This window comes from Condylura cristata, unplaced genomic scaffold (genome assembly GCF_000260355.1).
Source record: "Condylura cristata isolate star-nosed mole 26May11 unplaced genomic scaffold, ConCri1.0 scaffold00014, whole genome shotgun sequence".
NCBI lineage: Eukaryota > Metazoa > Chordata > Mammalia > Eulipotyphla > Talpidae > Condylura > Condylura cristata.
In genome coordinates, this window is record NW_004567115.1 from 45,477,558 (window position 1) to 45,492,944 (window position 15,387).

A 15,387-nucleotide genomic window follows, 5' to 3' on the forward strand; every position below is an offset into this window, starting at 1 on the left:
TCAAGGAAATAACATCACTTGGGAATTACCATTTGTTAAATGAAATCACCTCCAGTCTTTACCCTTTTGCTTTCTCCTCACCTCTTCCTCCCACCCCCATTCAACACTGTTTTAATACACAGAATTTTCATTGAATCTTGGAGTGTTCGATCAGCTCAGCTGACAAGCATCCAAAGGAGAGGGGGGCCTATGGCATTTGAAAAGAATGCACACACATAGGAAAGAGGAGTAAACGAAACCAAAAATAAAAAAATAAAACAAACAAACAAACAAACCAAAAAAAACACTGCAGAAACTAATAATAAGTACACAAAGTCCACAAGTGTATTTATTACATTTGGCAAGCACTTGGTTCTACATTTCAAAAATGCCACCATCAAGCTGTTGGCACATTTATGTACAAAACAGATTAATTGTAATGCCTGCTACAAAGCACTCTTTGTGAAAATACAAACTCTAATACCAGAAAAAAAAGCCAAAAGCATCAACATCATTACATAAGTTTAAAGGACAGTTTTAAAAATCATCACAAACTGTTAAGACACAGAAATGAAACACTATAATATAGAATTTAAAGAAGCCCATTAATACTTTTGCTGTATAGCTGTAATACTGCATATATCAGAAAATGTTGAACCAGTAAGAGTCTAAGTGTAAAAAAAAAAGAAGCAAAACCAACCCCAAATGAATTAAATAATACTACAGAATGCATAATCATGCCACAGAACCCTAATATACCCCCTACTTACTACAAGAACTTGTAAAATTACGGATGATGCATACGACTCGTCGTTGTACAAAGATTGTTTCACTCAATAAATTTTATTAGAAATGCACTTACACTGAGAAAGGATTTCACAATGGTCAAATCAGTGCACAATAACTACCTAGTTTTTAAACACTGACAAAAATGTCTTGTCAGGCTACATCATTTTAAAAGACACTTTACAGCATTCCTGTAGCATTAGAAATAATCAAAAGAAGAGTCAAGGTTAAAACAAACACCAAATTTGGTCCAATAATACTGATTGCTTTTTTTTATTCCTTTGATATAGGTACTTCTTATAAATGAATATGAATGAACATTTGGTTAAAATGACTTACTTGAAATAAAGACACAAAATATCACTATACTTCGAAAGGATACATTCTCTAGTGGCCTCTGACCACACTTTAAAAAAAACACTACAGGTAAACCAACATAGATTGGAAGGCTGCAAGCAAAGCTATTATATTAATGGAAGCCTTTTCAAATATATCATACACATTTTAGGGATAGTTTACAGAGGTGCAATCCATTAAAACTTTTAAAGTAGGTGAAACAACTTCCCAGGGGTTAGTGTGCTTATTTTTAATATACCACCTTCATAAAGGTAATTAATGTTCCACATTAGCATATTAAAAGTTCCAATCCAGCCACTGCTCAAATCACAAAGAAGTCTTTCTCCGAGAGCCCACAGTAGTTATTTCCTTTTAAGTGTGTCTAGACTCAACTTGAACAGGTAAGCCTGGCGTCAAGGTCTTGTGAAGGCAAGGAGCCATGCATTAGCAACACTGTCTACATGCTCACAACAAAACATGAGTCAGAGGGAAATACCTTTTAAGTACATCGAGAAAAAATACAATGTTAACAAAGATAAGAAGCACTTTTTTGGAACCTACTCTTACAAATTTAGAAATTGCACCTTAGATTGATGAAAACGTTAACCAGGGCCTGTCAGACCACGGCCACTGATCTTCCTGCAAGTTTTCCATATTTCCAGAAGCGACATAGTGGTATCATCTCTGTCAGTTGTTCATCATGTACAATGGTCCCTTTGAAGGTTACCTGTAGTTAAACTAGTTACCGAAATCAAAACTAAAAAGTATAAAAAGCTAGTTTTCTTTTCAAAACATAAGAAACAATGCAATAGGTGTTACGTGTGACGCATAGGGAGTGGTTAAAAGTCAAATAAATCTTTGCATTTGACAATGTTAGTAGTATCTTTGACCTTACGAATTATTAAATGCATTTCACAAATTTCAAAAAGAAGAAAGGCTGGATAGGAGCTTGTAGAAGATCTATGATTACACCATTTCACAAATTCAGACATTAAGTGCTAACCAGCAAAGAATCGTGTTCGGATGATTCATAAGTCACCCTACATATCATTGATGAGAAGCACTTTCATTTTGTTTTGCAAAAGGTTGGATGGTTGGATGGCCCTTTAGTTAAACACCAATGCATTCCAGTGGGAGAAAGGACGGGGCTCCATTTATGTGTACGCGTTGAGCCGCTCTTTGGAGCGAGTGGAGTGGATGTCATGCAGCTCTTGCTCCTCCTTGGACTTGATGTCCTCATACTTCTGCATCCGGCAGGCATCCTTCACGTACGCCCAGTTGGCAGACAGGACCATCAGGTAGTGGACCTAATCAAGGACAAAATAATGCATATGGGCAGTCTGTTTAGTACCAGGGATGGAATATTCAAATTATGCATTCATGTTTACGTTAATAAAAGGGAATCAAAATTTCTGTTCTAATAAGAATGATAGAAATAAAATACACTCCTTCCTCTTCCAACTCAGGGACACCATCTATCTCAGCTCCTTTTCTTTCAGTACCTTGTTTTCTTTCTGTTTTTCCAGCTCTGAAGTATCTGAGACGGTTTCTTAAAATTTAAGTTACTTTTCCTGCCCGCTAAACTCTCATTCGTCCAAATGATATATTTCATGTTCATGTTGTTATGTTTCTATCCTCTAATCAGACGTATTCTCATATAGTTTCAGTGTAGTCAATCTGAATAAAGGAGAGGCTATATTGCCCTCTGTTGAATATTAAAAAGGATCATGGTTGAGTAAAATTAAGCCTGTGGACTTACTGATTAAGTTAATTTTTCACATAATGCATCTTGGATTTTCTTTAGACTGTAAACGACACAAAAATAAGTATTGTGTCAGACGACTTTTGCCTACTTACGTACTTTTACAACTTTGTTCAAAAACAAAGTTCCAAATTTGTCTCAGTAAAGAATGTAGTTCCACAAGTAATGAAGCTTATGATTTAACTTGAACTGACTCAGAAATGAGAACATTTATGCATTTTCCTTTGCCACTCTCTGGTTCTGTAGGAGAATGAAAGCAGGTTTCCAAATGATGGATTTTTATGGATGAATAGAAGAGAGAAACTAGCGTGTCAGTGATCTACTTTTTCTGGGTTTTAAAGACTCAGCAATACTTTTATCATAATTTAGTAAAAAAGAATATAAAAGATTTGATAGGAAATAAGCTGCTTCTAAAAAGTACAGATAGACATAAAAAATGGAAAATCAACTCTAAATGGTGACTATTGTGGCCTATTAACACACAAGAGAAGAGAATAACAAAATAATGTTGACACATTATCAGAAAATGGTGCATGCCAATAAGAATCAGTCATTGCCAGAATGGTTCATTTCCTCTGAAACTTCCATTTTGTTTAATGGAAATTTTAAGCCCCATGCAAACAGGAGTTATGGGTTACATTCTTGTACTCCATGGCCTTTTTACAGTAAAATCTTATTTGATCAAAATATAGTCACAGATAGAAAAGACTCATACACATAACCCAGTTTAGGAGGCATTCTGATGTTGCCGCTAAAATACAAATACTGTGAAAAATGTCTAGCATGTAGTAGATACTGAAAGTATATGCCAAATGAATAAATATAGTCTTAGATGTTCAAAACGTTCTTTTTACAGTCTAAGAAAATATTGCATTTTTAAAGATTTACCTTGATTTATTTATGCATACAAAAACTGGGGTGTAGTCCAGAGGTGGGGGAGGGTGGTGGTAAGAGGATTCACCAGAGACAGAATGGAGAGCAGAACAGGAAGATCAAAGAAGTACACTGCTGAGGGGAGCAGCTGGCGGTCAGGAGAGGTCTGCCGCGCCATGTGGGTCAGCTGCTTGGCTGGGGCCCATAACCCATATCTCTGACTTAACCCCTGCACCACCCGGGAGAGCCCCATCAGAAAATATAACTCCTGAGTTATTAACTCTGAGAAGGGCCCTTCTGTTCTTCAGTGCTGAAGAACTTCAATCTTCCAACTCAGGTGCCTCCCAGCGGTTCTTGCAGGCATTTCATCAGAGCGCAAGCTCTGGGTTGTTCCATGTCCTGGTCAGCAGGTGGAGTGAGCACTGGGACCGGCTGCAATGCCAAGTTACAAATTTTGATCCCTAACATCCCTTTCAAATGATGGAGTAGAGTACATATTAATTTTAATTCAGAATCTTATAAATCCTTGTCTCAAATTACAGATGACGTCCTAAATGTTTAGGTGAAGTAGAAGTCATCTCAATTCCTCATGGTCATATGGAAGTAGAGACAGCTGCTGTCACAGAGGGTGGACTAGATCTTGGGGGGGGGGGGTTGATCATCGCTGCAGTAGATGGGCTTGATTGTGCTCATATACACGAAACAGCTGACAATGCTTTTGGCAGAGTAAGTTTTAAAGAAAAAAATATCTAGCAGCGATACTCCTGGGAGTAATACTAATGCTGGTGAGAAGCAGTAATTATATTTATCAGTGCCTCCTAAGACCTAAACTGAGTCTATGGCTGAACATACTGCTTGGGCTATGGAGATGTTATTTACTAAGGAATGTGTGCTCTGTCTCTATTTAGTATCCAAAAAGATAAAAAAGTTATTGAAAAAAAATTTGAACTTTGACTGTATCATATGCACCTGTATGCTATAAGTGCTTAATTATATACCTTTTCAGGGCCATCCCTGGTGGCACAATGGGTTAAAGTACTCGGCGTGAGTTCCTGTCCCCTACCTGGGAGCTGACCCACATGGCGCGGCAGACCTCTCCTGACCCGCCCGCTGCTCCCCTCAGCAGTGTACATCAATCTGCCTGTTCTACTCCCCACTCTGTCTCTGGTGAAGCCTCTCACCACACCTGTTCCTCTGGCCTGTATGCATAAGCAAAATAAATCTTAAAAAAAAGATAAGCCTTTTCAAAAGCTATTTTGATAGACTTCTTACACCTGAGTGGATACTGGTGGAAAAAAGCATGTCTCTAAAAATGATCCATCACACTGGAAGATTCATATGAATACAGATGTACAGATGTTGCTTCTAATTTCAGTCAAGCTGGGTGTTGCTTGGGGCCAAGAACCTTTGGAAATCGCTGCCCGGAATATGTTGATGCTTCCTTATGGTATATTTTAGCAGTAAGTTTAGGTCAACAATATAAGTCATTTGCTCATTATTCTATTGTAATCCTGCCATAAATAAATCCATATGACTTTATTGTGTCTCATATTCTGAAACTTAATTCCTATATAGAAGTTTAGAGTCACTATATCTAAAATGTTGAGCAATGATTAAGTCAACAAAATATCTGAAAACTCATTCTAGCAACGATATACTTGGCTCTATTAGATATTTTTAAAGATAGATTCTTAGGAAAATAGAATCCGATCTTAATACAAAAGTGTTTATGAAGCCACTAAAAATAACTTGTCTGAAAAGGCTCATTAACTCATCAGCATTGTCTCATCATTCCTATTTTTAGTCTTTGACCAGAAATAAAACACTCTTTAAAAAAAATAAAAGATTCCTTTCACCACCACATTAAACAATGAATTGGCAACAGAAGGAAAGGTATTAAATATATCCAAATGAATTCAACCACTTTGCATATTGAATTAGCTATCAAAGTTATGAGGTGGTGGAAAGGTTCTAGAGTTCTATGCTATCTGTATTTTAGGGGACAAAAATGAGAGCTGGAGACTATAACTAGAAAAGCTCTCACTAATGCTGAGAGTATTTGTGTGTCCTTGAAACTTGACTTTCCAGTGAAAACTGGACTCATGTAAGTGACAAAAGAAAGGTCTGAACACATAGTAGGTGCTCAAAATTGGTGAGAACCTGAAGGGATGAACTTGGACTTTAAGGACTCTTCAAAAAAAAAAAATTGTTATAATCTTTATTTGCTACCCAAGTAACAACTGCCATGACAGGAAAAAAAAAAAAAGGCATTTAAAAATAAAGAGGAAAATAATGCTCTAAAATAAAATAAAGAAAGACATGATATCTGTGATCGTCACAAATTGGGGGAAGGTCTGGAGTCTTTTTGGGATACAAAGGGATTGGGACAGTGACCCCTTGCATAATTGTACTTACTCAACACAGAACATCTGTACCTCTCACTGGAACGGCAGGGGAGACTGGGCTCTATGAAATGTACCATTTGAACTATGCCCACAGGGCCCTCTCTGGTGGTGCCAGGGTTGAAGTGCAGCACCATGAAGCTATCCACAGCCACTGCAGCATCCCGGGCCAGGAAGCTGACCCACTGCCACAGCAGCAGGCCTCTCCTATCTCACCCGCTGTTGCCCTCAGCAGTGTGTTTCAGTAGATCCTTCTGTTCTGCTCCCCACTCTGTCTCTGATGAAGCTTCTCACACCCTTTGCCCCCCACACCTCTGGCCTATACCCCAGTTCTTGTATGCATAAATAAATAAATCTTAAAATAAACTATGCCCATAATAAGCACCAGAATATTCTCTTACAAATAAGAAATACATCACAAAACGGTTAATTACAGACTCTCACTAGTGTCATTGTGAATCCACACATTTATCAGTGGTCAGCTAATTTGGAAGGACTGAAAAAAGGGAAATTTAGCAATGCAGGTATGAGTCCATAAATTTTCAGAGAGCTCTGAATCACCTCACTTAAAAAGACCATAATCTGTAGTGTTTATATATAAATTAGTCCACTGTAGATGAAATATTAAATATTTTATTTATGCTAATACTTGATCCATATATATAAGAAAAGAGCAATTCTTCTCATTTTCAATACTTTGTGAATATTATCACTGTATCCAATGTATAGTAACCAACATACGTAAGTATATTTTAGTTTTCAAGATAATTTGGGACCAGATATTTTAATATAAATACTTCAAATGTGCATACAGAAAATAATAAAAACATTCTCTTATTAACTATACCCTTTCACATACTGGAAAATTAACAGCAGGCATGCAATATATATCATCTGATTAACAGCCAGTCCACAAGTGTCCCCAAAATGTCTTATCATGCTTTTAAAATATTTAGTCTGGTGCCGGGACCAGTCAAAGTTAAAGCTGTTATGTCTTCTGCAACATTTAAGAATTCTGTGTGCTTTTTATTTGGTAGCTATGGCTTGTTCTTAATACTTCCAAAGAAGTATTCAGTGACATCATGTCAAATTACTGAGGTTTAACAAAGATAAGTTAATCCCTTTGCCATAAGAGACACAATATGACTCTTTTATTATTCTTATTTAAGGGAAAAATTGTATACTGCAGATTAAAGAATTAACTAGATGACTCAGAATATCACATTGATTCATAAATTCTAGAGATCATTTTTATGTTTATAGTAATCTAACATCTAAACTGCTAATGAGTTGTGAACCTGTACTCTCAAAACACACACACCAATGCTACCTCCATTTTAAGAACTATGAATGCATTTGCTTCTTTTCTAACTCATTATACCAATAGGATTGTGTATTTTAATGCTTAAACTGGTTACCACATATTATTCCTATTGATGATGTCTTTAGGTTAAGCTTTGTTTTTCCCTTATTTATTTGCCCACTGTCTTCCTTCCTCCCCCAATTTTTAAAATGGTATTAAAATAAATATGATTTGATGGACTTTAGCTATTACAGATGCATTACTGCTCGTACAGGAACTAGCTCTGTAAGTCAAAAGGAACCAACGCTAGCGCTTCAAGGTCTTACCATAGCGATAACTGCGGCCCCAGCTCCAGCAAGTGCCACGATGAACAAGTGGAAGGTCATGTTTAGCTGCAGATGAAAGCACAGAGAATCAAGTCATATGTCCAGGCTGCAGGCAGAGGAGAGATCAGGGCTGATGCTAGGCTATGAAGATGAACTTTGCAAAAGTGAGCATATAACAAACCAGTTCCTCCATTAAAACACATTATTACGATGGCATTGCTCCTGGCAATCATTTTTATCCTCCCAACTTTAATATTTTAGTAACATTTCATGATCAAAATGAGGTCATGGTTAATGATGATGGCTTGAGTTATAGCATAACAATAGAAAACACTTCTTTTTAAATGTAACTCTATACTTAAAGCGTTCGGTTAAATGGTAGTTTCTAGGAAAATGAAGACATTTATTGTAAATTTTACTGAACTATGCAGAGCATCTGAATGTTATTAATGAATAATATTGCTGCAAATAAAATTGCAATGAAAGAAAAAAGGGAAATGTCAGCATAGATTAATTATATAGTCTTCAAATAACAAAATGAATGCTGAAATTCTGACTAAATTAAAGGCTGTAAAAACACTCACCTCAGTGGATTCACACATCCTCAGGAAATTCTCAGAGACAGTGCAAATTTTCTTTTCCTCTCCAATTGTCACAATCCCTACGGCATGGAGAAAATTACAGTTTAGCCTTATAAATGTTTTCAAGGGCCCAGTGGAAGAAAAAGAAATGTTGATAAAATCTGAGCAAATTCTACTTTGTGTTATGCTATAATAGAAAAATTCTTCCCCAGCTCTCATTGTTAGGTGATAATTATGAGTAGAATTAGGAAAGGATGACCAAAACTATTAAGCCTTCCAGCAGTTTAAAACATTTTCCATCTACATTAAGTTGAATCTAGCTACCAGAATCTTCAGATTCCTCTGTAGGTAAGTCATTGGTTTGGTTCATTACAATAATGGTGTAGGCATCACAATCATTTGGAAAGTATGCCCCAGACTGTGCTGGAGTCTGGATTTAAATTTATTCTGCTAGCGTAATGTTTCTATAGAAGATATTGCCCACAGGAGTCATTTTCCTGTTAGTATTGAAAACACTGCCATTAGGAAGGAGAGATAAAGATGTAATTTCGCTCATAGTTAGCCTTGCTCCAGTGCCTGATGAACTCAACGCATCAGAACCACCTGGGGAACTGTCAGGAAGGTGCATTTCTAAAGCACAGCATGGATCTATGAACATTTGCCTGGAATACTGCCTTTCTAGAAGCACAAAGGTGACTAATGATCACAGCTCTCCCTGCAGAAAAGAGAAGTGCTCAGCTTAAGCCTAACGGGTTCCGTAATTTTAAGAACCACTGAAATGTTAAACACATATAAACAAGAAGGGGAAATATCACAAGTTCTGGGAAAACATATACCCAAGCTTTTATCACTTGCTGCTCTGTGTTTAGTTTTTATATAAGTGAGTGTCACACACACATTCTGAGCTCTAAGGTGCACTTTTCAGCTCCTTTCTCCTATGGATCTGTTATCATTTTGCTTTTCTGAAGTCTGTGTCTTCTTCTTCAGTTTAAAACCACTATCTCGGGCCCTCCCTGGTGGCTCAAAGAGTTAAAACACAGTGGTCTGAAGCTACACACAGTTACTGAAACTCAAGTTCCATTCCTAGTGGGGAGGTGACCCACATGGCATGGCAGACCTCTCCTGACCTGCCCGCGGCTCCCCTCAGCAGTGTACTTTGTCAGTCGGCCTGTTCTGCTCCTCTCTCTGTCTCTGGTTGATCCTCTCACCCCCTGAACCTCTGAACCCCAGTTCCTGTGTGTATGAATAAATAAATCTTTAAAACAAACAAACAAACATTATCCCCTTTCAGGACATCAAGTGTAGAGACACTTATCTGTGACCTTTCCTTTCTGCCAAAATGGTTCTAAGCAGTGAGGAAAAGAGTGCCTAGAAGGTTTGTCCAGTAAACCATTACTGTCGGGGACACTTCTTGGTAAAGACTACCATTCCCCTTACTGACTTATTCCCGATGTCATGTGTGTGGAGGACATAGTATGTCCACACATGCCTAAAACATTTCCTTACATTTGCAGAAAAATTCCTAAGAAGTGTTCCTTTTGGTCACAGTCTGTGATTCCTCTCCATGTGTTGTTTCCACTGAAACCCTCACCAGTTGGATTCTGGCCCAGGTCTCCAAGGAATTTTTCCTTATAAAGGTCACCAACAACCGCCATGCTGTTGAAACCAAAGGCGAATCCTCAGTTCTCATTTCGCTTCTCAGTCAGCTATGTTGGAGGCAGCTGACCACGCTTCCCTCTTGCTCTCTTCATCTGGTGCCTTAGAGCTATGATCTACTCTTTGTGTCTTTCACTGACGTCTTCATGTCTGTGTGTGGCTCCTCCTCTCTGCCATTTGTGTGCATCTAGGCATCTGGTCTTCAGTTGTTTTTCTGCCTTGTTGACCTCAGTGACTCTCAGACTTTTAAATATTAAACATCAGCAACTATTCCTAAATCATCTCTGCATGCATAGCATTGTTATTATTTTCATCACTCAAGCAATAAAAACCTCTCTCAGAATCCATATTCATGTCCAGTTTCTTACCTCCGTTCTGATTTCTAGTAAGTATCTAAAAATGAACATTTTCAAACTGAACTTCTGATGACCCACTTTCTAGCAGACACTTCCTGCAGCTTTTCCCTTCTCAAGAGAAAAACCAACGCCTCAATTTCTTAATCAAGAAATCAACTGCTCCTCAAATCCTCTTTTTCTCTTAACCCTACAGGTAGTCCATCTCAAAATATAATCTTCAGTTTATGTTCAGAATCCTCATCATGCTTCCTTTGTTACGATCCTCAGCCGAGTCACTAATGTCGTAGCGCGGGATTGTGATGTGAATGTGATACTGCACTCTTGTTTCTACTCTTGCTGCAAACTGGTTCTAGCCAGCAGGCAGAATGACCCTTGTATAATTTAAATGGAGCCTAGTTTCTCTTCTGGCAAAACCTGCAATATTCTGCATTTCCTTTAGAATTACAATTGCTATGTCCTTCATTAGACTCATAAAAATAGTATGTTCCATGAACCCCAGACTTCATCTCTTCTCTTTACTTTCTTATTCTAGTTCAGTCACACAGGCCTCCTTGTTTTTCGTTGAAGGAACCAAGGCATTGCCTTGGTAACTTTTTACCAGATCCTCCCTCCTCTGAGAATACCCACATGGTTAAGTCTTTGTTTCTTTCACATGACAGCTATTTCGTAAGGTCTTCCTTCATTACTTTCAAAATTGTACCCAAGCCTTCCTGGTGATGTGTGTGTGTGTGTGCACCCACACACACACACACACATATGCTTTTAAATACATTTTATATACAAACATAAATATGCATGTAAAATACATATAAGTGTTTTCAGATGTACAAATTTATAAACACATAAATAGTAAGTCTGTGCATATAAAGTATGTACATCACGGCCCAACCTGGTGGCGCAGCGTGTTAAGCACAGCACTGAGAAGCTAAAGCCACTTCCGCATGAGTTCGATTCCCGCCTGCCCCGGAGGTGACCACATGGCGCGGCAGACCTCTCCTGACCCGCCCGCTGCTCCCCTCAGCAGTGGACTTCATCGATCTGCCTGTTCTGCTCCCCACTCTGTCTCTGGTGAATCCTCTCACTGCCCCTGAGCCTCGGCCTGTACCCCAGTTCTGTATGCACAAATAAATCTTTAGGAAAAAAAAGTATGTTCATCACATAGAGAATGCAGTTTTTGTCATATACATACTATAGATCACAACCTACATTTCATACTAGTTTGTAAATAAACACGTAAAATAATAGGAAACTGACAATAAACCCAGGTATATAAGATGTGCTACAATATAAATCTGGAAACTTGATTATTTTCGCTCATATGTGTCTGTGTATGGATAGCTAAGTTGGCATAACCCAAAATTAAATTTTTCAAGGTCACTATTTTTTTTTTTTACTGTGTCGTGCTCATGCATTTGAGTGTCCTGGCACAGGGACCAAGCTAATCTTCTCTCCACTGCTCCAGTTTTAGTATATGTGTTGTTGAAGCAAGCACTCAAGTTTACTAAATTTTAAAAATATTGACATGCTTTACTTGCTGAAACATTAGAGAAGCTTTTAGCTTCTCTATAATAGACAAATGGACATTTCCAGTTTCTTAGCAACGATTAGGAGAAAAAACAAGCACCTCTGAATCGCGAATGCGGTTATAAATCATTGTTCACCTCAACAATAAAAAAAAAAAAAACTCTGGAAATGTGTCTGAAGTCTGCTGGGGTAAGAAGTAATGCTGGTGGTCAAGAACTACTGGGCTAACAAGTCTTCCCTTTCTTCAAGGGGTAGCTGAAACCCGACCTTTTCTTTATTTCTTGGATTATTTGTCATTATATTGATTTCTGCACCTTGTCTGAATTGTACTTGCACTAAGAGTCAGTAACACATCATTGACTTCCTGGGTTTTAATGATTTCATATACAATGGCCTCTCGTCTTAAAGAACTTGAGAGCAAGTTCTTTAAGGGCGAGCGAAAAAGTAAACAATTCTCAACTGCTTAAAAAATAAAAAATGTTATTGTCAAAAAAAATCCCAGCAAGTATTGCACAAGAGAATGAGCCACAGCATACTGCAGAGAGGGATAGCGGCAGCACTTGGTACAGCAGAGGTGTCCTGTAGGCTTAGTCTACAGCTTTTCTTTCTAGTTTAGGTTGGCTAAAGAAAAGCAATACACTCATGACTTTGGAAGAAATGGCTGTGACTGAAATAAGAAAATCTTTACAGAAAATAATACATAGTATGTACACAGTTGCTATTATTTTCCTCATCCAGGCAAGAGAAACCTCTTGGTTTGAACCTCGGAATCATGTCCATGTAAAAATGTCCATGCAAACATACCTCTCCCCAGTGCAAGAGCTGCTCATAGTTTTCTATTGTCTCCTTGACAAAAAACTTCACCCTCAGAATGGACCGTCCTGTTTATAATTTGAATCTGACGATAGGGACCTGAGGACTCTGACAAGATGGCAGATGGACCTCTATGTTGAAAAACACCACAAGCTAGTCACAAAGTTGTTATGTGCTCTCTGTCCTGTGATGTGCCCTTAATATACCCTCAGGGCACCAGGCCTTCAGACATCAGCTAGTGAAATGTTACCTACTGGCTTAAAGTATGAAGAAATCTCAATAGAGAAAAACATTTAGAATGTTCCAGATGCTAAGAGGTTCAATTTTAATAACTGCTCAGTGCAAGAAAAAAAAAAAGTCCATTTGAGCTTGTGAATATGCATATCTTTTAAAATTCATAGCTACAGTGTTTTTACAAATGATGAACTAGAATTGCAGATAGCTGCGATTAAACTTTGCACATTCTCAAGTTCTGTTCCTATTTCAATAGGAGAGTGAGCTGATTTACAATTAAGAGCACAGTCTCTGAAGCTAGATTGCCTCAGTTTGAACTCTGGCTCTCTCACTTACTAGCTATAACTTCTTAGTATAGATATAGTATAACTAATATAACCTAACGGAGGGTTATACTAACATTATTTAACCTCTCCATTCTGTCATTTATCAACGAGTATAATAATAGTGTCTCCCATATAGAGGTGCCGTGAGAATTAGTCAAATCAACATATACAGGATCTTCACACTGTCAGTCCATATACATAAAGCAAACTGTTACTCAAACATGAAACATTAGCCTGCAAAAAAGATAATATTAATGAAAGAGGACTACTGATTTATTTAATAATCTCTGATTTGTTTATATCCAATGTGAAGTTTTCTGACCTACTTTAAAAGTACATATGTCATGGTGACCATCACATTAGACTTCAAAATTTGTGAAATTTTTAACAGAAGAGAATGAAAAACAAAAAGCACTTTGAATTTGGAAAAGCACCAGGACTCTGGATAGGTTAATCACAATTACAACTGGCCAGGTCAGGACGTAAATCTGATCGCCTGCTCACCATGCACGTGCTCATGTTCATGCCGTGAGGACAGCGTCCAAGCACCCCAGAACCCCTACTTTGTAAACTGAAGAAAGAATGTCTCCAAAGTGAACATCGGCTATATTCATCGCTCTGTTAGGAGGGGGCCATGTTGATGCCTTTCCAAGCAATGAAGTGACTGGCAGCATTGCAGGGCCAGCTGTTTCAGGACAACCAAATGAGGTTCTGTCTCACAATCAGACAGCCACCTACCAAACTGACGAAGGTCCAGGCAGAGATTTGCTCCCTCCACCAAGGTGGTATTTCGGCAGATGGTCCACAGATTGAAGTACATGTAAACTGGCAGTGAGGTAAAAGCCGTGACTCCCAGCCAGGCCAACATGAAAAGGTATGTCAGCATAATGAACTGCAAGATAAAAAAACAGATGCACAGATTCGTAGGTGAATAGCTCATAAATAATAGTGTATTTAGATGGCTGCAAATTACTTCCAATTATTTAATCCATATCATCTCTATATAAAGTTATCTATGTAAACAGGATCTTTTTTTTTTTTTAAAGATTTACTTCATGTGTGTATGCATACTAGAGCTGGGGTGTAGACCAGAGATGCAGGGTGGGGGCGGGGGGAGACAGAATTGGGAGCAGAACAGGCAGATCTACTGAAATACACTAATGAGGGGAGCAGTTGGCAAGAAAGGAGGGGTCTGCTATGCCATGTTGGTCAGCTTCCTGGCCGGGGATCAAACTCTTGCTGCAGTGGCTGCCTATAGCCTTATAATGCTGAGAATTAACCTCTTGGGCCACTAAAGCACCCTAAATATATACCCTTAATTGTCTGATTTAACACTTATATTTAACAAGTGTTAACACAACTACAGACATAATGGAAAAGGGACAAATAGAAATATCAATCACCTGAGGGTAAAACACAAGTTTAGACCCACACATTGATACAAATTGATTTTACAGCCTGCAGCAAATTATCACTGGATTTACTAGCATTGCTCATGATATTGTTAAGGGGAAGTCTAATGGACTCCACCTGCTACTCCAGCTTTCTGGACCCTACACCTACTCCAGTGATTGAAAACTACAACTCCCAGCAGTACCAGGGAGAGAACTGCGAGGACCCAAGGGCGGGGCTAGCAGGAATTCTGGGACACTTGGGGGGATAAATAGGGCGAGATTGCATCTCATGGTCTCTGGCTCTCTGGCTCCGGAAGCAGCTCTCCTGACCTCGTGACTTGGTGCATTCAGTCAGCCTAGCCTGTAAGGTATTGCAATCACTTTGTATCCCGCTCTCTTTCACTGGGTTGCTTCCCATTCCTTTCCCCTTTTGTAAATAAACCCATTATTGACCCTTTTGTGAGCACGCAGGTGAGGCCCCACAGACAGGCAGCACAGTCCACTCTGGGCTACCCTGTAACAATATGAGTATGTAATTCATTATATGATGTGTCCATGTTGGTAACCACAAAACACTACAGGTCTCTACTATGAAATACTAATGACTGGAGAGGCTGATAAATCCTTATCCATCCTAGTAATGTTCTGAAACTATGATTTGGCAGACAAATTTATACTTCATACATTCAAGATGAAACAAAGCCTGGTCATATTTTACCACTAAGTGGCATTAATG

General features: G+C 38.4%; 1 protein-coding gene across 1 annotated transcript in view; it reads right to left on the minus strand.

Moving 5' to 3' along the window:
• Positions 1 to 295: 295 nt before the first annotated feature.
• The window catches only part of GPM6A (glycoprotein M6A), a 244,914-nt gene continuing 229,822 nt past the window's right edge, over positions 296 to 15,387 (minus strand). Inside the window, exons 5-7 of the mRNA XM_012724904.1 lie at positions 8,352 to 8,428; positions 7,768 to 7,833; positions 296 to 2,408 (exon numbers count right to left, since the gene is read on the minus strand). Coding sequence (XP_012580358.1) covers positions 2,256 to 2,408; positions 7,768 to 7,833; positions 8,352 to 8,428 — 296 coding nt within the window. The 3' untranslated portion in view covers positions 296 to 2,255. The remainder of the gene's footprint in view (positions 2,409 to 7,767; positions 7,834 to 8,351; positions 8,429 to 15,387) is intronic.